This window comes from Rissa tridactyla, chromosome 1 (assembly GCF_028500815.1).
Source record: "Rissa tridactyla isolate bRisTri1 chromosome 1, bRisTri1.patW.cur.20221130, whole genome shotgun sequence".
In the NCBI taxonomy this organism is placed as follows: Eukaryota; Metazoa; Chordata; class Aves; order Charadriiformes; family Laridae; genus Rissa; species Rissa tridactyla.
In genome coordinates, this window is record NC_071466.1 from 152,045,900 (window position 1) to 152,070,188 (window position 24,289).

Consider the following 24,289-nt stretch of genomic DNA (forward strand, 5'->3'; position numbering starts at 1 on the left):
TGCAGTCCTGCAGGGATTTCACTATATTTTTCACCATGCTTTTTCTGGTTATCATATAGTTTACTTCTGCCTGTATTCTATAATCACTAAATGTTTGGGTAAACAAGGAAATTACCATGGAGTAGACTATTTTTAATGCAGCCAACACCTGAAAACTTTCATTCCAAACAGCACATGTATAATATTTTGGCTGCCAAAACTGTTGCCATGGTGAATTTTGTTTAAGAATCACTAAGTTCCTCCTTCATGGATGTACTGCTTCAAAGCACACTCTCACCTGTAGGTTCCAAAGAGTAAGTTATTTTATGTTCACTGCAGGCTACACTGGTAGCTTGTTTGTGCACCTCCACCCTAAAGGCCAAATTAATAGATTTTATCACAGTGAAATTATTACATGAGAAAAAACAGAACTGATGCTGATCCCCAAAGTCTAGGGGAAAGTCAGAGGCATATTCGGGAATATAGCTGGTAAAATCTAGAGGAATCCTGCCCAGGTCTGACAAACTCTTTATAGTGGAATTCTACATATAAATTTGAAACCCACAGATTTAACTACAGACATTGTTTATAATATATTTTAGAGAATGTTTTTATTTGAAAGCTTGCACTAAGTTGTATGTTATAATGAGAATACATACCTTTCTTAAGCATTTCTGCAGGATAGCTAGTGTTCTGGTAACCATTATGCTGGCAAGTTTTTGAAACCAAATTTTACTTGTAGCAATTACACATTTCTGTACATCTCTAGACAAGACCTCTAATAAACAGCAGATACTAGCTCATAAGCTGTGCATTCTTTATATTAATCTGCTTCATACTCTCATTGCAGTAACTTATTCAAGGAGTTCACATCAAATCTGTTTCTCCACCATGCAACACAGCAGAAACCATGACATCAGTGACTACTTTCTCATTTTTTGTAAAATATTTGAGTAGGGTAATTTCTGGCTTTGCTAACCAGTCTAAACAAGTTTATTAATCATTTAATGTAGAGTTTAAAAAGCCCCACATTAAGTAAACATTAATATAATGACTGTACTTGTGACAAATGGATATGTAGTGGAGACAGCATGTCAGTGAGTTAAAGGAGTCATCCCACTTCAGTCCAAGTTGAATGTTTCACTGGAAGCACACACATGCAAATGCAACAGTTTAGAAACCTTTCTACCACTAATAACATAGAAATATAATGGAGAAACTCAGGCGATTTTTTTTTTCTAAGTAAGTAGTGTGCCAAATTCAGTATCTCTGAAAATTACGTTCTTGTAAAGACTTTCAGATAGTTCTTTTCTATTTGCTGCAAAAGACGCAGTGAGCCATATTCCCTGTAAATATCCAACCAGCTCCCGGCTGGAATCTGGCTGTCAGAAAGAATAATCCCTCCTTGCCTGTTATTAGAATGTGATGCCCTGCGTAACTACCTTGACTATATCTATACCCACCTTGAATATACACCTACCTTGCGTGTAAGCCTACCTTGAGCACAGGGTCTCTGAAAGATTGTTTCAGGTATTTTACTCTATGTCCCCTTCCCACTTATGGCATTTAATGATCTGGGAGACACTTTTCAAATTTGTAAAGAGATGGTATGTGCTGAGGTGTCATTTTTGTTTGTAAGGGTTAAAAGACACATCACTAGTTAGGTTTGTCTTTCCTTTTGGCTATGCTTAAGATTAGCAACTGAGATTCCTCTGTTAGCAACAAACGAACACAGTGTTCAGCTGCATACGAATGAAACCCGCCCCTGTTACTACAGCTCCCTACATCCTGGAGCCCGTGTTTTTGTGAGCCCAACAAAGAGCACGTGCAGCTGCTGGGGTTTGTCAAAGCCTGCAGGATTTAACACAGATTCTACCAGAGATACTGGCTTCTGCATTGACTGCTGGCCATGTTACAGCAACATTACATTATAAAGTGAAAGACTTTATCAGCCCTGTTAATTTCTGTGTTTAATGATTTCATTTTTCTGTTCATCTCCCCACATGTGAGAATTACAGAGAAACTTCATTCTGGAGAATTCATATTCAAAAACCTTTGAACTAAACTAAAGGAGGCAGATCATTTAGATATGGAGTTCTCTCCAAGGCTTGACACATGTAGATATATGTGGACGGCTTGAGAAAACAAACTTTGAACTGAAATTTTCCCTGTACAGGAATGCATCGCGTGGAGCTTTATTAGTTCCTTAGGAGATGAACACATAACTAGCTATGGGTTTGCCTTGTGAAAAGTTTATTGACATCTATCGCTCTGAATCCTGTATAGAGAAAACCAGCAACACAAAATACAACCCAAATCAGACCTTGTGTTTGGGATTCCTTGTTGTGTTATACCACGTGAACATTATACTATATGTTCCTTTAGCTCTCTTGTACTCTTTAGAAATACCTCAGTGGTAATAGAACTGCCTTTCTCAATTATTTCATTCACAAGAGCTGGAATCTGTTCAGTCCCAGGTTTAAAAGGAAACAACCAACCAACCAACCAATCAATCTCTCCTTCTCTCATGGTTAACTTCTCAGGAGCAAACCAAGTACGCTAGTTCTTTGGCATCTTTCCACTCCATGTAAAGGTCTTAGGCAGAAATATCATTCAGGTGTGTCTTCCTGTATCTCAAAGTATCTGAGCAAGGGCTGGAGTCTGAAAGTGTTTACCACCATATTGTAAACCTAATTTATACTGACTGGGTAGCCTACGCATCAAAAAAAACTTTCAGGCAGGATCGAAAGGACAAATAGTATCCTGTGACAACATCCTCAAAGAATCCTGGATCCCTCACACTACACAAAACCAAAGAAATTACTTACTGAAATTGATCTGAAGACAGCAACAGCAAGCAAAATGAGCTGCTGTTTTAATTCTTAACATGAAATAAGAGAACTGTTAATATTCACATTCCAGAAGTGAGCATATAAACCCCTCTACACTCCAGCTTTAAAGTAAGCAGGTAAGTATTTTTTTGTGTTATGAGCCTGCCCTATGGTGCAGTTAGGGCAAGTCTGATCTCAGTTCCACGCCACGGCAAAGAAGAAGAGCGCTACTGCAGAATTCCCTGCCAGAGAATATAAGATCAGTATCCTTTGCTGCCACATGCCCTGAAAGTAGAAAAGATTCATTTGCTTAAATTAGCTTAACAGCAACTGCTTTTTGCTAGATCATGCTGCTACATCCATTCTCCATCTATTGTGCCGTCCTCATTACTTCTTTCATCAGTTAAGAACTGATGTCTTTTGCAGACAGCATGGCTACCCTTGAAGAGCATAGGAGTCCACTTTATTATCCATTTTATGCTGGTTAATGAAATCTGCGTGCTTTGGATTTGTATCCTGCATCTTCTAAGCATGGCCTTCAACCCTATAATAATCTCTTTCTCTAGCCTGCCTCTCCCATGGTGTCTCCAGGCAAGAGTCAGCTGGGACCAGTGTGAAAGTATGTGTGTTCTGAATGGCCAGTGTATGCTACAGCCAAACAAAATATATCACGGCTCAATTCTTTTTGCCTTTCCCTGTGTGGGAGCACTACTTCAGGCTTTTTTCTCCTCTACCCAGCTGTGGATGTTAATTAAGTTCCTATAAGTTACATGATCTTTGAGACTTCTTTCCCTCAAATTTGGTTGAAAATGGTCAATAAATTGAAGTTACTTGGTGGGAACCACAGCTCAGCTAAGCAGATGGATAGACTTGTCATTTAAACTCCTCTTTGGAGGACTTTAGGATAAAAGCCGATGCAAAGTAGCATGTTTTGTCCAAGTTGAAAGAGTTTGGATGTTGTTTCTCAATATATCCTTGAATTAAATGTTGCACAGAAGTGGAGTTTTCTGATAGCATGCTCCATGCCTTTCTTTAAGATTTTGAGAGGCCGAATCGCTACAAATTCTCAACTGAAGAGCAGCAAGCGCCTCATGTTTAGTTCATCTGTCTGCTGAATGTTTAACATATACAGTTTATTCAGTCTCTTTAACCTACTTTGTCACACACCACCAAGGACAACCCACTCGAACTAAGAAGTGAAATGCTACTTCTATAATAATGTGAAAGGAACTACCAGTCTTTGTCATGGCCCTCATTACTCAAACCATTGAAAACTCCTGATTAATACTTCTCCCCTTGCTCATTTTTCCCCTTTCATGGTGTGTTTGTGGGTCCCAAATAAGTATTTAGTCTTATATTTTATTAAGAGAATAAACGTATGTCTACATACACCTTTCCTAGTTGATATAATTTGGAAGTTTTCAAATCTTTGTCTATTGTGACTGTGCCTTTACAATAAATATAGTAAAAGCATTCTTTTATCCAGGTATTTTTATTTTTGGAATGTATATATTTACTGTTCAACATCTTCATAAACGACATAGACAGTGGGATCAAGTGCACCCTCAGCAAGTTTGCCGATGACACTAAGCTGAGTGGTGTGGTCAACATGCCAGGGGGACAGGATGTCATCCAGAGGGACCTGGACAAGCTAGAGAGATGGGCCCGAGCAAACTTTATGAAGTTCAACAAGGCCAAGTGCAAGGTCCTACACTTGGGTCGGGACAACACTCGTTATCAATACAGGCTGGGGGATGATGTGATAGAGAGCCACCCTGTGGAAGAGGACTTGGGGGTACTCGTGGATGAAAAGCTGGACATGAGCTGACAATGTGCACTCGCAGCCCAGAAAGCCAATCGTATCCTGGGCTACATCAAAAGAAGCGTGGCCAGCAGATCCAGAGAGGTGATTCTCCCCCTCTACTCTGCTCTCGTGAGACCCCACCTGGAGTACTGTGTCCAGCTCTGGAGTCCTCAGCACAAGAAGGACACGGACCTGTTGGAGCGGGTCCAGAGGAGGGCCACAAGGATGATCAGAAGGCTGGAGTACCTCTCCTATGAAGACAGGCTGAGAGAATTGGGGATGTTCAGCCTGGAGAACAGAAGGCTCCGGGGAGACCTTATAGCGGCCTTCCAGCAGTTAAAGGGGTCCTACAGGAAAGCTGGGGAGGGGCTGTTTGCAAGGGCATGTACCGATAGGACAAGGGGCAATGGTTTTGAACTAGAGCAGGGTAGGTTTAGATTAGACATTAGGAAGAAGTTCTTTACAATGAGGGTGGTGAGGCACTGGCACAGGCTGCCCAGAGAGGTGGTGGAGGCCCCATCCCTGGAGACGTTCAAGGCCAGGCTTAAGGAGGCTCTGAGCAACCTGATCTAGTTGAAGATGTCCCTGCTTACTGCAGGGGGGTTGGACTAGATGATCTTTAAAGGTCCTTTCCAACCCAAAACATTCTATGATTCTATGAAAAACAAAGAAAAAAGCAGTGAGAAAAAAAAAAGCTGAGGCGCACTGGAGCATAAACACTCCTAACAACTTTGATAGGTTTGTGATAAACGTATTTTACAAAGTAAAATGTAAAGATGTCTCAGGTATGCTAAGGTTGGAAATGCATTCCAACATCATAAGGATCCTGTGATTACATTAAACTCGTGCAATTTAAGCATCAATGTTAAGCACCACCGATAAGGCTGGTCTTACAAAATCTATAAATATCTCAAGGCAAGCCTCCTAAATTACCTACATAGTATCCCATAGAACAGGCAAGTATTTCTACCAAAAACAGAAAAAGCTTTGTTTGACATAGTTGACAGGTCTCCTTCTGTTTTGTTATGACTATTTACTTGAAAACTCTCCTTCCCATTTCACTTCAGCTTCACTCCACACTCTGCTCATCTTACTCCCTTCTACCATACTCTGCCTCTCTTTCCTTCGTTATTCTATTTGGTTCTTCTTTCCAAAGTAAACCCACTTGCTTATGCTCAACTTAACAAATCTGCCTGTATAATACAACTGCGTTAGTCACTCTGCTTTTGTGTCTTAGTCTTTCTCCTACTCTGAAATCAGAAAGTCTCTCAGTCCAGCAATATTTATAAAAACTGATTGGAAAAATCTTATCTAGGAATTTATATACAAGATGAATCCTACTGTAAAATCTGAAAACCTAGTCATGATCCCCTGCTTTGACAAAATCATTTGTAGGCCATCTGCTCACATATATCTACATACACCTTTCCTAGTTGATATAATTTGGAAGTTTTCAAATCTTTGTCTATTGTGACTGTGCCTTTACAATAAACACAGTAAAAGCATTCTTTTATCCAGGTATTTTTATTTTTGGAATGTATATATCTGTGTTTTTACCTCTTTAAGGCTTACATATGTTTTATTGTTATATGACTCACCACTTCAATTGCATTTGCCTGCAGCTTCAAAGAGTTGTTAATAGCAACCCTCCTCTATCCGTGCTGTTCTTGGCAAAAAAAGAGGTTATGTACAGATACAAATTCCTAGATGCTAAAGCGATGTGAGCTGCTCAGTATCATCTCAACACAGACGGTCTGTAACTGCCCAGAACCCAGCTCTGGGTGTATACACGAATGTGTCTGTGTCTACATGATATAAACAGTGTTGATAGCAACTTCCAAAAAAAACACCCCAAAACCTCAGGACTATTTATGCTTGTTCTGAAATTAATTTTAAAAGCTGTTGCGTATAAAAGAAAATGAAAACCAATATTATTCTTTTTCTGCCTCACTTTCATCTTTGAATCTAGGCAAAATCCTCCACGGTAACTGCTGGAGGGAAGAGTTGAAAGGGCATTTCCTTTGACAACCAACAGAGCTTTGCTACCCCAAACTAAATTAAAGCTAAGAATTTTCTCTGTATGGCCAATTATTAGGGTTGACATCCACGTAGAAGCGCCCTGCCTCATAAGATCCATACAAACACCCAGACATTACATTCCTGTCTGTCCACACCATCTGTGCGTGTGGTCTGCAGACACAGGATTCCTGTCCATCCACACTGTCCCTGTGTTTGGTCCACAGAGGCAGGATTCCTGCCCGAGCACACAGCAGCACATGTGCAGTACAGAGTTGGACAGATGATTCCTATCTATTTGCGCACTCTTGCACACAGTACACACAAGCAAGGGGAATCACAGTAAACCAATGCTTCTTTTTTTTTCCTTTTTCTTCCTGCAGAGGTTGATTTTTCTTATGCCGTCTGCAACAAAGCTTAGATAACAGTACTACCTGGAAAGACTGAACAAACATTCAGGTTTTCTACTTTATTTGCACCAAAATTATTCTTACCAAGGAAAGAGGTTGTCTTCCTTTCCACAAAATTCATGGCACACAATATGTAGGGATGTGTAAGTTTGAATTTCTCTAAGGTGTCTGCATTTCAGACAGTGTTCCTGTCATTGCCTGCTCTATTCCTAATCTGTTGTCTCTATGCGATTTACATTATATTATGCCATTACATATGAGTAGAGGTCCACCCAATGGGCACCATAAAGCAGACTGTAAAGCTTAGAAAAAAAAATATCTTAGAAAATTCTGCCTGTGCTATAGAAACACTAAAAGAAAATAGTCTGTATAACAATATGAAAAAACAGCCAGTCATACCTCCGGTGTTTTTTCCTTAACAATCCTTTTACTGCAAAGTCATTAAATTAGATAGGTGATGCCACATGTTAAAGAGCCCTGACAAAGCAGAGGAAGAAGTAGAGATGAACGAACAGAAGGACAGGGGCAACCTCAGCTGATTTATTTGCAACTAGAAGACCTAGAAGGAAACAAGGAAGCCTTCATATTTTTTAAGCCCTCATTGTATCATAAAAAAGATTGCTGGTTGACAATGGAGAAGGACCAGATAGTTTTGTTAATTGGGAAAGGGAGAGAGAGGAGGAAAAGACAACAAGAAATCTTTTCACCATCTGATAGTGATGAAAAGGATAGAGATGTAGAATAAGGAACTAGTTTTAGTCTGCGTTTCCCCACATCATCCAATCAGCGGATCCTTCTTTTTCCAGTCCAAGAAAACACACTGATACCGTGCCTCTCTCTTTGTGAGATATGGAAGAGACTGGAAAGGTACATAAAATGAAGATCTGTGTGTATAACTAAATATATTTCCCCTCAAAAAAAAAAAGAAAAAAAATAGAACGAGAAGGTACCGTACTTATTATTTCCACAGAGCAAATAAACCCATGCAGTCTTCCAAGTTTTAAACAACTTATGTATGTGTGTGTTCTTAAGGATCACTATATTCCTTTTATTATTTTTTTCAACACCATTAATGTCAGCAGTTGGCAGAAGCTTGGGTTCCTAGCTGTAATAAAGGAGGTGAAGCCAAGGTTATATCTACTGGTGTTTTGGAGATGGAGGGCATACTGGCGTGGTATCAGAAACTACAGTTATGTTTCAGGTTAATGTAAAAAAAGTGTGAAGAGTAATTTCTTAAACCATTAAAAGGATTAAGTGTGTTACAATGGTGAAATTGAATGTTAAACAAGTTGTTACCCCCGAAATAGAAATCCCACTGTAAAAACAAGAGATACCTAGGTCGTTCAGATCCTAAGAATTTGGCTGCAGTCAGCTGTTGAGAGCTCAATTGATTTGTTGTTTACTCAACTACAGGAAATATTTATATTCACACTAGGAAGGACACGAATTGGTGGTAAACAGAAAGAAAGAGAACAAAAGACTAAGTTCTGAGACTAAAGTTGTGCTCACACAAAGAGAACAAAACCTCTAATAAAATGGCTGCCCCTTAACCATGGCTGTATTCAAGATAAAAGACCATTACTTTCCCCAGGCACCAGTACTGTGATCAGCGTTTAATATATACTTGGAGACTAAGGCTTTATGGAAGTTGAGAGACTACTGACAACCTAAAATTGTGCAACATAACTGCAAAGGTAAACTTACTCATATTTGAAACTGCGGGTGCTTGACTGCCTCACTGATCTTATATCAATACGATAAATGTTTGGTTATGCCAAGTAAAATCAGACAGCAATCTTCCGATATCTGTGTTTGAGACTTATTTTGCCTTTATGCACAACCTTGGACTAATCCCCAAAAGCATTTCTTGGTACTGAAAAGACTAACGTTTGGAACCACCATTTAAGGCAAAGAAGGGGAGACAGAAACCATTCCTTTATTTTGTGTTCAATACAGGTCTGCTCAGAGACAGCAGAGCACAATTGCCCTAAAGATGATCTGTCAAAATCACTACCTCGTATTTGACACCATCATCCGCATTCAAGGGAGGGACTGGAAGCAGGATCTCCATCAGTATCAACTTTGTCATCTTCACTTTTCAGGACTGGCAGCTATTACCAGAATCCTCACAGCTTCCCAAGTTAGCAGCCAGCAGAAAAATTGTCATCCTCTCCCTACACACATTCACAAATGCCAAGTGGCAAAAATATTACCTCTAGGGAAAAACTACACACCTTTTCTTTGGTCGGGAATATTTTTTTCATCTTAGAAAAGGGGCGTAGAGAACAGAATGTACTTATTAAAGAGTAACATAAATAACCTATTCAGCAACAAAACACGAATTTTAATTTTTTTTAAGACTTGGCTTCTTTAGAACAAAACACCATGAATTTAACAGAACCGAGGGAAGTCTGCAGCCACCAGCACCCATCCATTTGCAGAAACTATCCAAAGTAACTGATGCCTAATTTCATAAATCTATGACTCCTTTTGATAAACCTGTTACACTATCCTATCAATTTCCACAACTTGGTATGTAAATTAGTGAAGGGTTAGTATCAAGAAACTAGTCCTAACTGACAACATATATCTTAGATTTCCAACTGCAACATGAAACTTCTATTTTCCCTTGCATTACCTGTTCATTAGCCTGAGATATGATGCACTGGACTCGGCTCAATCAAACTGATTCAAAAAGGGAAATTTTTTTCAGAATTCTAAGGAACTTAAATACAGTAGATGAGAAAAAAAATCTGTAGACTGAGAGGTATTTCAGTGCATAAGCTCAAAAATACCTGAGACCACTGTTCATCAACAGATGATTATTCACTAAAACTGAAGTTCACTCTGTACAGTTAAGAATTTTTCATTATAATTTTTTAAAATGGAAGGGATTAAAATTCTCTGTTGCAGACTATGTATTTTTCCCTGCTCAAGCAAAAAAAGCACTGATTATGTTACTCCCCTGATAACACAATAAAATCCCACACATGGAATATATTCTATCATAGAGACCATTAATTTTCACTATATATTTCTAGGTGCACGATTCTTTCCACCATTCCTCCTTCAAGTAAAGAACACATTACTGACATATTAAGTCATACAACTGTTAATCTGTAATCTACTTGAAACCTACATATTTAGTTTATGAAACTAATCAGTCACCTCACATCTCCGACTTCACCTTCACCTTGCACATTTTTGGAACACACCTTGCATCATCTATCACCTCACCAGTTACAGATCTTACACGAATTAAAACCAATACTAAAGCTGGTAAAACACTTTTCAGCTGTCTGCCACTACCTTTTTACCAACTATCAATACGTGAATTGCTTTTTATGAGACAGCGTTTAAAGTCACAGGTTTGTTAGGCTTTTCATCCGAAGAGAATTAACCACAAATGAAAACTTGCTTTATAGCTTTAGTGTGAAACTGTTCAGTGTGTTGTGTGTTCCCTGGGGAATAATACCAATAAATGTAGGAAGAGATAAGCATAATGTACCAAGTTAGCGCATTTTGAATGGACATGAGGTAAAAGGACTCGCATGTCTCCTAGACAATTGCCAGTGCCAGGTAAAACAGCCCAAATGAACACAAGTAATTTAGTATAGAAAAAGCTGCATTCAGTCCATGAAGTATCAGTACAGACAGTTACACACTCATCTTGGAAAATCACTGCGTTTTTACTGAGTTCAAACAAGTCACTCAAAATCTTCCTCTATCTGAAATTTCGGTATAAAAATCCTGTTTCTTCACAAAAAATATATTCACAGATTTATGTCATCAAGATTCTTTACATGGTTAAGTGGAATCCTCTCTGTCACTAAAACTTCAGTGTTCCCTAAACAATGTGTCTAAATGACAAGATTTAAACGTAATCATAATCTCCCTGTATTTTCCGGTCAGCCTTCAAACATCATCAATTCAAATACCAAAAGAGTGATGCTAAACCAACCCAGCCACAAGAACCAATTGTCGGAAAGTCTCAAATATTTTACCCTTGAGGCACATCCTGCCACTGGACAACAAACAGGGGGTAGTCGTGTATGGATACTTCCCAACTACCCCACAAACTGTTAAGCAAAAGAAGATGTACCCATAATTTTATTTCTTGAATGAACAACTATTGGCAATCTTGAGCTCTTCTAAACCACTCTTTCTGAGCTTTTGCATCTATCTCGCAAACTCATCAGCTAACACAAAGACTGTCAGAAACTGAGGGAGGGTAACTGTTCTCAACATAACATTTGGAGCATAAAAGTCTCATAGAAATAAATACATAAATGCTCTGTTGGATATATGTATTAAAAAGACTTGTTCTACTAACCTGTTCTCTTTGTTTAACTGAAAAACAGTGCCTATCAGATCAGCGGCTTGTGCCACGGTAACTACAGAAAACCACCATATGGTACAACTGCAATGTGAAATGACAGCGACTATATTTACATTGCACTAATGTCCAGAAATACTACTCATAGACTAAGTAATTACTATATTTTAAGCCCCAAATTAGATTTCCTAGTGCAGTCTTCTGGAGAAATCAAGCTCCCCCAGTGTTCTGAACTTTTTAATACCACAAACAAACCTGGTCCTCCCAGTGCAGGCATAACAATTTTAACTGATATCAAACACAACAAGCAGGTTGGTTGTCACTTACAGAAATGGGATATAGGGTGTCTCAACTGGTAACCTACGCCTGTCCAGCAATCCTGATTTTCTAGTCAGGGACAATGTTGCTTAAACAACTCGGTATAGGAGTTCATAATCCTTGAACGAGAGATACTGTAAATGTGGCAGTACATGCTGTCAGCAACTATCCAACTAATTTACATTTATTTGTGCAAAGTTTTAGTGAATCAAAAAGCTGCAAAACTGTAATAGGAAAATCTTAATATAATCAATAAGTGGTGGAATATTTCTAATAGACCGAAACAGGTTTTTGAAAACTGAGGTCAAACTTAGGAAATATTAGTTCATAGAGTACTTTTTAAAATGTTACGAATGTCTAGAAAGAAAGGGTAGCAAGTACTGTATTGTCAACTGAGTTCCAAAGTAACTTTACAAACCTTAAAGCTCAATCTCTCAGCGAGGCAAAGAACCTTCCCCTTCAAGCAAACCAACAAAGCCACCATTGCAATGCTCTAGAAACCACTGGCCAAGACACGAGCGAAAGCACAAACAGAAAGCAGACGTGGCTGTTTACAGCGGAGCCAACAGGCAGTTCCCTTCTCCGGCACCGTGAGGTCAGTGACAGCAAGGAGCTCGCTTGAACATACATTAGTGTTTAGTAATACAAGAAGCAGAGGGTAAAGGTAAAAAGAGGAGGGGGAGAGGAAGAAGAGTATATGTAATGCCATGGGAAGATGAAATGCTGCCCCAGAAAAGACTGCTGACACTGCACTGAGTGCTGTTACTGTGGTAACTGATGATTAAAAATGATGGGAAAAAGGTCTGGAGCACATGGCAGGGAGAAGGTGCTTTCTTTTAATCTGCGAGGACTTCTTGAGCTGGGCTTCAGGAAGCGGTGTTCAAGGGCATGACAAAGCCTCTCTTTCTGTGCCTGCTTGGCTGCTGTCAGGGTGCTGGGGTCTGCTCCTGGCAGAGATCCCCCCTTGACAGAAACAATTACTGAGGAGCAAAGCCTGGCAAAGCAAGCAGTGCTGTGATTGATGATCTGGGTGGATTACAGGCCTTCGACAAAAGCCACAATGCTTAAATTTGACAGCTGGCAATGCTTGATGAGAGCCAATTAGTGGATATATATTCACTTCAGCCAGAAGTTTCTTCTGTTTCTAGTCCAATAGCTTCCTGAGAAGGAAGTGCACAGAGTGATTTCCCCCACTTCTGCCTGCTCACATGTATGCCAGCTACACTGTCAGTACAGCTAAAAATATACTATAAAAAGTACATATTTTGGCATCTTTGTATATTAAAGCCAGTAGACTCACATTTTGTAAAGCTGCAGTTGACCCTACAGGTAGTGGTGGTAGAAGAACATGAAAAAAGATAACTTACTATTATTACTATTTACATTGACTACATACCATGCAGTGTGTAAACAAGGCTGCAACTGCACTATTTAGGTACCAAGTGCTCTACAACTGACAAGAGTTCTCAAAATGTTTCATTATTCCTTGAAAATTTCCTGGCAAAGTACATTAATCTGTCTGTTGCAGTTTCGAATAGGTTAACCTGGCATTCAGAGAGTACCAGAATTCACAGAGTACCTTTTGTTCTGCCCAATATGTGCAGGAACCTCTGACATGCAAGTCCCATTCAAACTCATCTGTCTTTTCTTAACTTTCTGATCACATAGGTTTTATTTTCCCACTTTTGCATCCATTTCCACTCTTGCCAGTGCAAGTGGTGAAGAGAACAATAAACAAAGATGGATCCAAGTGCCCTGAATCTCATCACTCATTTCCAACATTAACTTCTACGTTGTTTTCTCACCCATAAAGAAGCTAACACCACTGCACTAGGGCAACTTAAATACATCTTCATAGACTTCTTAAGTTCCCTCCTGACAGTGGTTTGAGAGGTACCTACACTCATTAAACTTCAGTGGGCACCATCGCACTGCCAGGACCTCTCAGATGCTCTTGGAGAACAATGGCAGTTCTGCCAAAGAAACATCACTACATGTAGCAATTACCTGCAGTGATTGTATCCATGTCACCTGAAGGATAAATTCATTTGCTAGTAGGGTAATCACTTTCATCAGACGTGGTTTCAAATCAGGGCAGCTAAGGCAAAGCAAAGACTAACTGCATGCCTCACAGAAACTGTATTATTTCATCAGACAGGGTGGTAATAAAAACTGCCAGGAGTGTGGTCATGCTGATACAGCTCCACGGCAGTCAGAGGAAAACGCCTGCCTGTCAGTCTCCTTTGACCTGTTTTACGTTCTCCTGTTACAAAGAGAAATGACTCCAACCAGTGGAACTTCACTTGGAAAAGTTCACAGCAGAGGAGTGTCAGGTGTCAGTGTGCAGGGTTTCCAGGGGAACAAGTAACAGTGGAAAACCAGCATATATGGGGGGAGAAGCTATTCTGGAATCTAAAATTCTTTCCTTTTCCTCATGATCCCATCAACCATATTTACTTGAGAAAACAAATCTTTGCAGTACTTTGGCCTCATATAGAAAGTCAGCCAAAATCTTTGCAGGGAAGAAGCACAAAGTAGCACAGAGAAAACAGCTTTGGGACTTGCATGGCTAGAAGAAATATACATTAAATATTGCACAAATGCTAACTATTAATACTACTAGTCATCGCCAAATAATTCCTCTCAATTTATGGGAATAGTAAATAACAGCCCTGCAACTGATGCTGGGAATGACACGTATTATAGATAACTCTGGCAAGGAGGCTGACTCCATAAGCCATAATTGCAATAGCATGAGGTTTCTTATCTCCCTTCTCTAAAATAGAAAGGAGCTCTTTTCACTTAGTTGAGTATAAGTGAACAGCAAGAGTGTATACAGGAAAAACAGGAAAGGCAAGGGACGAGATGAAATGAAAGTACTAAGGAAGAAAAAGTAGACATTACTGATGTACATCAGAATGAAGAGGAAGTCGAAGACAAAGGCTGATCTCCTACTCAGTCAAAAGTGTGTGTCATCAAAAAATAAAGCCAAGAAGCTCAAAGTGCTCATGCCTTTTCTGTATCAGTATTCACCAAAAACCATACTTAAGTGACTAACAATGTTTATTTCAATGCTCAGAGATTATAATTTTAGATCAGAAAAGGAAAAGAAAAAATGAGATGGTACTAAAAAATCAGATGTCTTCAAATTTTCTAGTTCTGACCGTACTATACTAGAAAATAGTTTAGCTAATATAATGAAAGCTATTAACGGTTATTTTGGGGAACCTGTGGGAACTGGTGAGGTTTTGGAAGACTCCATTAAGGTTTCTGATGCTGTCTCACATGACATGTTTGTGAACAAGTTCAGCTAAGGAAAGGCCTCATTTTGAGCTTTGTCCAGTTTCAGATACCACACTTGGAGAAAGAAAAAGAAATATCAAATAAAATCTAAGAAAGAACAATAATGATCAGATGTCTAGAAAACAAGACACATGAAAACTGGAAGAACTGAGACTGCCTGGCTTAGAAAAAAACACAGAGGAGATATCATCATAAACCAAAAGTACTGCTAGAAAGTGCAAAGACATTGTCTTTTTTTTCTATGCTTGTAACAAAACCAAAAAGCAGTAATGGGCTTAAACTGCAGTAAGGGATGCACAATGACATTATAATGATAAAGACAGATGAACACAGAAAAGACTTCCCAAGACTGAAGGTTTCCTTCACTAATAGTCTTTAAGAACAGACTACAGGTATAATTAGTTCTGCTTTGAAGTGAGATTAATTTTTTATTACTAAAATACAGAAACGTAGTACAAAACTGTTTGGGAAATTATACTCCATAGTAGTTATCAACTGTTCACTAACAAAATGGATGAATAAATCAAGTGTCTACATGGAGCTCTGTCCTGAGCCCAGTACTATTAGTATTTTTCATTATCAATCTGTATGATAGAAGAAAATACATATTTTTGAAATATGTGGAGGAAGCTCAGCTGGGCGGTTCCGCAAGCATGCTAAAATACAGGATCGAAACTCAACATGTTCTTAACAGACTGAGGAACTAACCTGAAAATTACTTTCATTTAAGAAAAGTCAGGATAATAAAAATGTACCCAGTATTAACCTAACCTGGAGTCACACCACTTAGAATGAAAATTTTGAGATCCCACCATCAGTAACACTGAATCAAGCTAGTTCCTGGGAACGTCTGCTATAGTATACTATAAAAGAATTGGGAATAATTATGAAACATTATATAATAATACAAGTGAATGCAGTGATTTACAAACAATTCAATTGAATAATACCCCATGCTCTCAGAAAACAGACACTGATACAGTTCACAGCCTCCTAAAAATTTCATCACTATTACTTAACATTTACGGCACAGTAGTGCCTAGAGATGTTGGTCAAGCCGGGCTCCCACTGTGCTAGACACTGTACAAACACAGAAAATGACAATCTTTGCTCCAAACAGCTCCTAGTAGAAAACCCCAAACGTTTAAGACTCAAAGCCCGCAGACAGGAAAACCTCAGCCCATTCAAGATATGCCTCTCAGTTACAACTCAAAGCTGCAGGGTAGCGCTTCGACCTGCTACAATAAATATATCCTGATGGTTACAACTTCGCTTGACAAGGAAAGGAATAAATGGCAAACAGGTTACTTTCTAACAGAGGAGTGGTGGACCTGCCGCCCCAAAGCAGGCCAAAGCTCCTTGGGTCTCTCTCAATTACAGCGTTGACACACGTCGCGGGGGCTTCTGTGTGGCGTATAATCCAAGCACGCTGGCTGGCACTCGCCACGCTACATCTGGACTTTGTTAGACAACCTTCCACTCTTGCATCAGCCCCGGCCCCCTCTGGTGAGGCAGCTTCCCAACCACTGCTTCTCCATGAGCTGCTCACGGAGACAAAGTACTCTGGGAGGAAGTAAATTGGGACCACATTAGCTGGTGACCCTCGCCCTGCAATTGGCCTGCCTTTCCGATGACAGAGGAAATCCCTCATACAAACTGACAACCAATATGAAACAGGCAGCTCCATTTACTAGAAAGCCTGGTCAATGCCGAATGCCTTGTTAGGAAATGGTCTCTATATTGAGGCACATTCCTGCAATTCAGAGCCTAGAAACTCTAAATTAAAACAACATTGATGCCATATCCTCTTTCCAAAATGTTTCTCTTCATCCAAACTTTAATACACATACTTAAAGAAATTAAAGAACCAAAATGTCTTTGGCAGGACTCCTTCCCTCTCTTTCACAGTAATACTCTTCCCGTGCAAGCAACCATGAACGTGACACAGTCTTGGGAAAGGAGAAAGGAGAGTTAAAGCAAGGAATAATTGCAGACTCCTCCAGAATCTGTGCAACCTTTACTTGATGAATCTATGTGTCCTCACCAATATTTTTAAATTGATAAAAATCACCTAAAATTGCGGGGCTGAAGAAGTTGGAATTTTTTTTTAAGAAGTAAATTGAGGCTCATCAGTAGAATGAGCTTTTGTCTGGGGAGAGAGTTGTATCTTTCTACGCTCTAAGAAAGGTCAATTAACAGTAAGTCAGTCTGCTAACAGTGGCTAACAGCAGAATTGTAGCAACTCACTGGTAACCAGCACAAGTAATGAAAAGGCATAATCTGAATCCCATCATACACCCTTGGATTCATGCACACTCACTATTGCAGCACAGCCAGAAAACTGCTTTTCTAAAGCGTTATCTCTGTCAGAAGCTCTTTCCAGTTCTCAGTGAGATTCAGAAATCAGGCCTATGGTACCTACCACAGCACGCCTAACTCTTCACACAACCCACCCCCTTCCAATATTGCTCAGCATTTCTATTTGCATTATATGTACATGGGAACGGGAATCTTTTAGTCAACTGTGCCTGCCAGCCAACTCAAAGAGCTGCTTTCCCACCACAAAGTCTAGGCATTTCCTAGAAATGGGATGGACTGAAATACCAAATACTTATCAGGGAGCTCAACAGCTCTGAAACAATGTTAAAGGCAGAAGGAAGGAATTACTGAGGTCAGGGTGCCAGCTCTGAATCTCAAGGGTTGAATAAACTTTTTAGGCTCCAGAACTGCTTTTCAAAGTCTTCCAGAAGATCTTGATTAACTGGCATCACGTGCCTTTCTTGAACAGCTGTGTTCAATACATCTGCAAGTCTGAAAGATTTTTCATTCACAATTTCTACTGTAAATTTAGGAATCACAGCTAAACTTTTAGGAAGTTCCTGAAATGCTATATAGTCCTGTGGAACTGCTAACACAGATGGACCTTTGTTCTCAAGATGTAGAAAAGGGTCCATGTAGAGAAAGCTTAAACTGATGAAGCAGCATAGTAGCTTTATTAGAAGATATGAAGCTGGTGACCCGTACTAATTGAAGAGGACCACAATGGCCAAGTACACAGATTATTTGCAAAGCATGTGGAAAAATGAGATTCCCTTTGACTATATCCGTAATGAGGATCCTGTAAAACCTCACAGCCTTCTCTTCTGATCCATCTCTTATTTCTGGAGCTGTCAAAGTTGGTATGATTTCAATTGATGACCTCAATGCAGAAAAAGTACATACTAAAACTATTGGTACTGAAAATAACTAGTTATAGCGCTTGAGCCTCAAGATGCTTCCACCATTTCTGTGAATGTCAGATCCTCTGCAATTTAGAGAGGCAGTATTACTCTCCCATGATAAGTAACTTTGTAAATAGCTTTTCTTTCAATAGTACTGAAGGCTACAGAGAAAAAAGAATAAAAGATGATACATCCTTAAGATATAGGATAAATTCTAGAGAGGATGTGTCAAATCTCTGTTAGGTCAAATAAATATGTCTCAGGTATGGCTTAAATATAATTTGGATTATTTCTATAAAAACATATATTCTGCCTCAGGGATTGGGGATGCACTGGAGAATACTTTGCACCCCCATTATCTGTGGTTTTATATTTGTATTTATACTACTTATACATATCTTGTATTTATACTACCCATAGTACAGATGTGTAGAGGAGATTACTTTCTCCTTCATTTTTTTTTAAGATGACTATTCTTAAACAAAATCTTAAACAATGTCGCATCTTTATAGCTGATGGCGGTTTTGGAACTGGAAACTTCAAAGGCATTTGGACATTTTTTGAATTTTTTGGAAAAGAACTATTGCTCCAAAATCAGCTCAGAATTGGTCTCACTTCATAGCAAGAACAAGGTGAAATTAAACTCCTTTGCAATTTTAGTTTATTCGAGAAATTAAGTATCTCACACCTATATCAAAAAGGGCTTAGAATGGGCATCCTTAAGGGAAATGCCCATGTCTTTTTAGGAACAGCATATGATATTGTATGACTTATCAGCACTAAAAACTAACGAGTCATTAGAGTCATAATTCATTACAGATAATCAACCTCATTACATAAATATACACCAATTTTCAGTAGAAAACAAAACCCACAAAAAACTACCCACAAAGGATAATCAGAAGGAAGCTGGGAAGGGCAAGGGGCATGAAAGCGCCAGTATTTAAACTTAGGACAATAAGAACTGACAATACAGTTCCAATTTCTCTTGGAATGGGTGTGAACCTGTATCAAGGCTGCTACACCTACAGACAATTACATGAAGAAAATAAGTACTTTACATTGTTGTGACCACTTCTGAATCCTCTCCTAGTAGGAGGTCATGTGTCTAACAAGTGAAAGTAATTACAACTGTTGCTCAAAAGTAAATAACACAAGACCATAAACTATACTTCTTGCTCATTTTGAAGCTGGTATAACAATCAAACTTACTGGTCTTAAATTAAACCTTAAATAATTGTTAACTTAAAAATACATGGCCAATTATCTACTTGTGTTTCCTAAGGAAGAAGCAGAGACATCCCTTATCACAAAGCAGACCGGGTTTTGCCTTACTGTCTTTGACAGCAAAAGAAATCATCTGGTTGACAGATGAAATGTTGCACATAAAATTTTATGAAGATGGAAATGGTGGCACTGAAGAAGTTGATACTGGATTGGCAGCAACGTATGTGCTATTACAGGGAATATGGCAAGGGAATAACTCAGAAAACTCCACCAGAAGTGCTGAACTGAAAAGTCCTACATAGATTTTTCAGGTCCTAAATCTCTTCTTGCCAGGGATGCCGTTTGGCTTCCTCTGTTTTTGATTGGAAATGTTTTTTTCACTTTGCATTTAATACTGAAACACAATATGAAATGCTGGAATAGAAACACGGTTTTCTGATTGTTATGCCAACACAAAAAGAACTTAGAAATGGGAAAGGCCAGAAATAGAAAAGGGCCAATCTCCTCACAAGCACAAGACCTCCCAAATTCCACTCTAGTAGCTGGCATTCCCATATGGTGCTCCTGTCACAGATTAGAAATCACAGTAGAGACTGAGAGTTGGAACACATTCATATTTGAGCCTTACAGCAAGGAGAATTTTCTTCCATGTGTGCTTCTTCCCTCACAAGGTGAATGCAGATCAGCAAAAGAAGCATCACTACATTTCCCTGAATCTGGGGTTATCAGTGCCTGCTGAAGATAATAACCAATGTCCTTTTCATTCACAGTTTCCTACTCATTCTATCACACATTTACTACTCAGGCAGTGACACAAAGAAACTTCCCTCGACATTGATACTTCTTCTTTCCCCACCATGGTTTACGGGCTTAATGACCAGTAGCTAGTTTGAAATCGTTATTTATGCACTTTCTATCCCTACATGCAACAGGATTACACATGATTAGGTCCACAAATCAAGATAATGTCACAACAGTTTATTAATTCTTTTCTTTTCTAGGCTTTCTCTACCCACCTGCTGCTTGAGCTGTTGCACAAGACGGTCTTTCTCTCGTTTCAGTGCAGCCACTTCATCTTGGGTCTTCTTCTTAGAGGATGAAAGTTCTAGCAGAGCAATATTGGCATCTTTTTCACTAATGGCAGCAAGGAGGGCTTCTTGTCTGAAAAAAACATATAAATACATTATTATCCTGCAAAACTTAGAGGAAGTCTCTATAAAGAGTTGAACATACAAATGCTGTAGCAGCGTGCAACTCTGAAGAGCAGTAATAAATATGTTTGTCATAGTTATATGTCCGTTGGTGGAACAGGAAGTCAAGACCCACCCACCTCCCCCAAAATGACTGTGCTGATACCAAATTATTGCTTATAGAATAAGAAAAACATATAATAATATGTTATTATTCTGCACTCAGCTTCTCAGTTTTTAATGACTACCATTTATTATTACTGTGGTTGAACATTTTCATTCTTTATAATGTTCTAAACATTTCCAGAACAGATTTTGAGAATACATGCACCAATACTGGACTAATCATAAGACTTCTGTGTTAAATTATATTAGGTTGTACTGCCTATTCATGCAGCTGTTTTAGAAGGAAGGTGGCATGTGACAAGTTTATTGAAATCACTTGAACAATACAGTGTATTCCCAGAAGGAAACGATGACACAGACACTTTTGTGCTAGATGACAGATGTTGAAACAGATGCCTTCAAGGATGCTTGAGCTATTCTTTGACTTTTCTTATGAGTAACCAATATAATGAGCTTGCTGGATGCATGTCCTGAGTAACGAAGACAAAGATACGCCTGCCCTCATCACAACCCTTTTGTAGCCTCGCAGAAATGGTGTAAGCATCTTGAGGCTTAAGCACTATAACTAGACATAGAAACACAACCTTGCCATACTCTTTCCCAATAGCAAAAAAACTCTTACAAATAGAGTTCAGAAACATTTGATAGATACTAGGAAGAGATGAGACAAAGGCAATAGCCCTGATCACAAAACAGCATTTCTCAAATTAACTCAAAGGATTGCTCTATGTTAGGGAAAACAGCTATTTCTTTCTTTTGACCTTAATTCTCACCTTTAGCTGGCGCGGCCAAATCAGGATGTGCAACAGGATACAAAAGAAAACTTTGGCCTTACTGCCCCATAGGGGTGGCTTGTCCAAGCTCTCATCACCTTGCAAAGAAGGAATAAAATGAGGTCCTAACCATTTCTGGTGGCGTGAACGCTGGCATCATGCAGGAGTGGTGACGAAAAACAAACTCTGAATGCTACAGATCTCTTATCTACTTTTCATCTAAAAGTTGAGTTGCAAATGCAGTTAAAGTAGTAAAAATTCCAAATTCACAAATAATCAAAATTTTCACCCACTCTAGTTTATAAACAAAAGCATATTAATATTCCTAATTTCAGAGAATGATTTTTAAAAAAATAATCAAATGTGTTAAAACTATTCTGTTAATCACGCCAATAGCAATTACTACGCTAATAACATATCCATAACGCTTAGTCTTATATTAAAGATGTAAGAAAAATTATAGAAACTTAATGCAAACTATTAAGATTGCTTTTTATTACACCAATATATCTTTCTGTTTGTTGTCAAGATCTTTTTTAATAAAGACCCATCACAATCTGGTGACTTAGGATCATACTGGCAAACTGTTGAGGGTAGCAGTGACACAAAATTTGCTTTTTCTAATTCACCTGTTACCACTCCTTGAGCAGACTTTATTTGTAGTAAAATAGCTTACTCTCTCTCTTCCTGTATCTCCTTTCTAAACAACTAAACTTAATCTAAGTTAGGAATTCGTAATTGTGGCTAAACCAAAAATCTTTGCTCAAAAAAGTATGCATTATGATCCATGTGAAAGAATACCTGACTAAGAAAATTTGACAAGAACAGGACAAATGGACAGTGCTTTTATTTAATATTGATGTTTTGAACATATGCATCTAATATATTGGACTTTTAAGCTGAGGGCTTGAAAAGGGAAAGGAGTGGTACTACTAGAGTATAGCAATTTTTATTTGTTAAAATGCTGAAAACTTCACAAATTTTATGACCTTGGTGGGCATGAAAACATGTGTTTAATATTGTAATGTTTCTGAGAATGAAGAGCGAAATAACTTCACCAGGTACTTCAGTGCTTAGATCAAGGGGGCAGGGAGATGCATACCTAAATATGTAGGGTGGAGTCAGATGGCTTGCATTGGCGGCAGCTCAGCTGGACAAAGAACTTACTGTCCTGGACACTTAGTTATCCCTCCTCCAATCTGTAAGAATAACTGCATATGTACTAGCTTCTTGACCTTGTTCTAGAAAGTCTGAGCAATGCTGTTTTGCCTCTTAAAAAAACCCTTCGACACGTTATTTTAATAGAATGGGACCAGGAAGTGGCTACACGTGCAGTCCTGCTGATGGACCTGAGAAGACGTTAGCCTCTGAGAAGCAGCTCAGGGCTGCAACTTTTTCACCCAGCTTGGCAGGAGCCAGCGCAGCACTTTTGCCCACAGAGTTATGTGAAAGGCACACTAACTCCAGAGCCCCAGAGCAGAAGTGGCCAGGTTCTGTGGTCGTTTCTCATCGAGAGTTATATTTAAAAAGCTCTTGTTATTTTTTACAGGTGGAAAAAAACTCAACTGCTCTCACTTGAAAGGCGTGAAGTTTTGCTAAGACAATGGGTGAAAACTGACTCACTGATGAGAAAGTCCATGACTGCTTTCTGATGAGTGATAGCTGGGGATGGAGGAACATCTTTTTTTCTTAGGCATTACAGGTTTCGGTGAGAAAAGAGTGATGATGCATGACCTGGCTTCCTTCTGATCCCAGTCAGCGACCAAAATATTTATGCCAGTGAAAGCTTAAGACTTCTATCACTGCACAGCAGAAGAAACTAGAGCATAAAAAAGCCACCGCTAAGATGTGATCTCTGTTCATCCCCTCAGTCACTCCAGTGCTTGCTAGAGTTTTGCGGAAGCTACCCATATACAGAAGTTTGCTATTATCAGGATCTCAACGGAAGCCACATATCCTGTATCAGAAAGTGTGAAAGAACCGTGTATTTCAAGAGGAGGAGGTGTGTTTCAACAGACGAAATTGTTCACCATCTGAGAGCAGAATGGACTTACACAATGGACTTTCTATGGGTGGAATTTATCTCTGGATTTATACAGGTGTTTCCTGTACACACTAAGAGAATAAGCTTGCTTTAAGCAGACTACCAGCATATAAAAAATCTGACAGATCCAGTTTAGAGAGTACTTGGATCCTGCCTAGATCGTATCTAGAAAAACTAGCACCTTAAATTATCCCTTGTCTTTCAAGACACAATACCACAATGTTAGGCATTTTTTTTAGACATTTTAGGATAATAAAAAGATACTCTAAATCCATTTATTTGATGAAGAAATACAAATATTCTGATGACCTAATGCAGACAAAGAGTAGAAGAAAGGAAAAGGTGCACATCAGATTCCCAGTTGTAGGGTCAAGATTGTAGGTGTGGGAACGACTGATAATGGGCGCATTATTATTGCCACTTTGTTTCTGTTGCTTTTGCTTTATGGAAAAGTATCCAATTTTGGATGTCTGCCTGAAACATGAAAAATATCAATAGAGTGAAGTGACAGAACATGATCCATGACCTCTGCTTTTTTTCTAGCTATCGGTACCCTGGGAAAGACAGGCTGGCTTGGAGCTCTGGTCATTTTCACTTTCTTTAGAGTAATCTGTTTTGATTCTAAAGAAACACTTATTCTTTTAATAGTAATCCCACAATCCTTGCTGATGATTCAGGACCAGAGCCAAGAATATCTCTGTAACAGTATCT

At 39.0% G+C, this 24,289-nt stretch overlaps 1 protein-coding gene across 9 annotated transcripts in view; it reads right to left on the reverse strand.

Annotated features, from left to right (window-relative positions):
* Positions 1–24,289, reverse strand: part of ERC1 (ELKS/RAB6-interacting/CAST family member 1) — a 304,845-nt gene that overhangs the window by 37,826 nt on the left and 242,730 nt on the right. For 8 of the 9 annotated variants that reach the window (XM_054188992.1, XM_054188994.1, XM_054188990.1 and 5 more), the window contains one exon: positions 20,462–20,606. In XM_054188992.1, the coding sequence (XP_054044967.1) occupies positions 20,462–20,606 (145 nt within the window). Of the gene's footprint in view, positions 1–20,461; positions 20,607–21,529; positions 21,633–24,289 lie in introns of those variants that run through there. The other variant, XM_054188997.1, reaches the window with a different exon arrangement.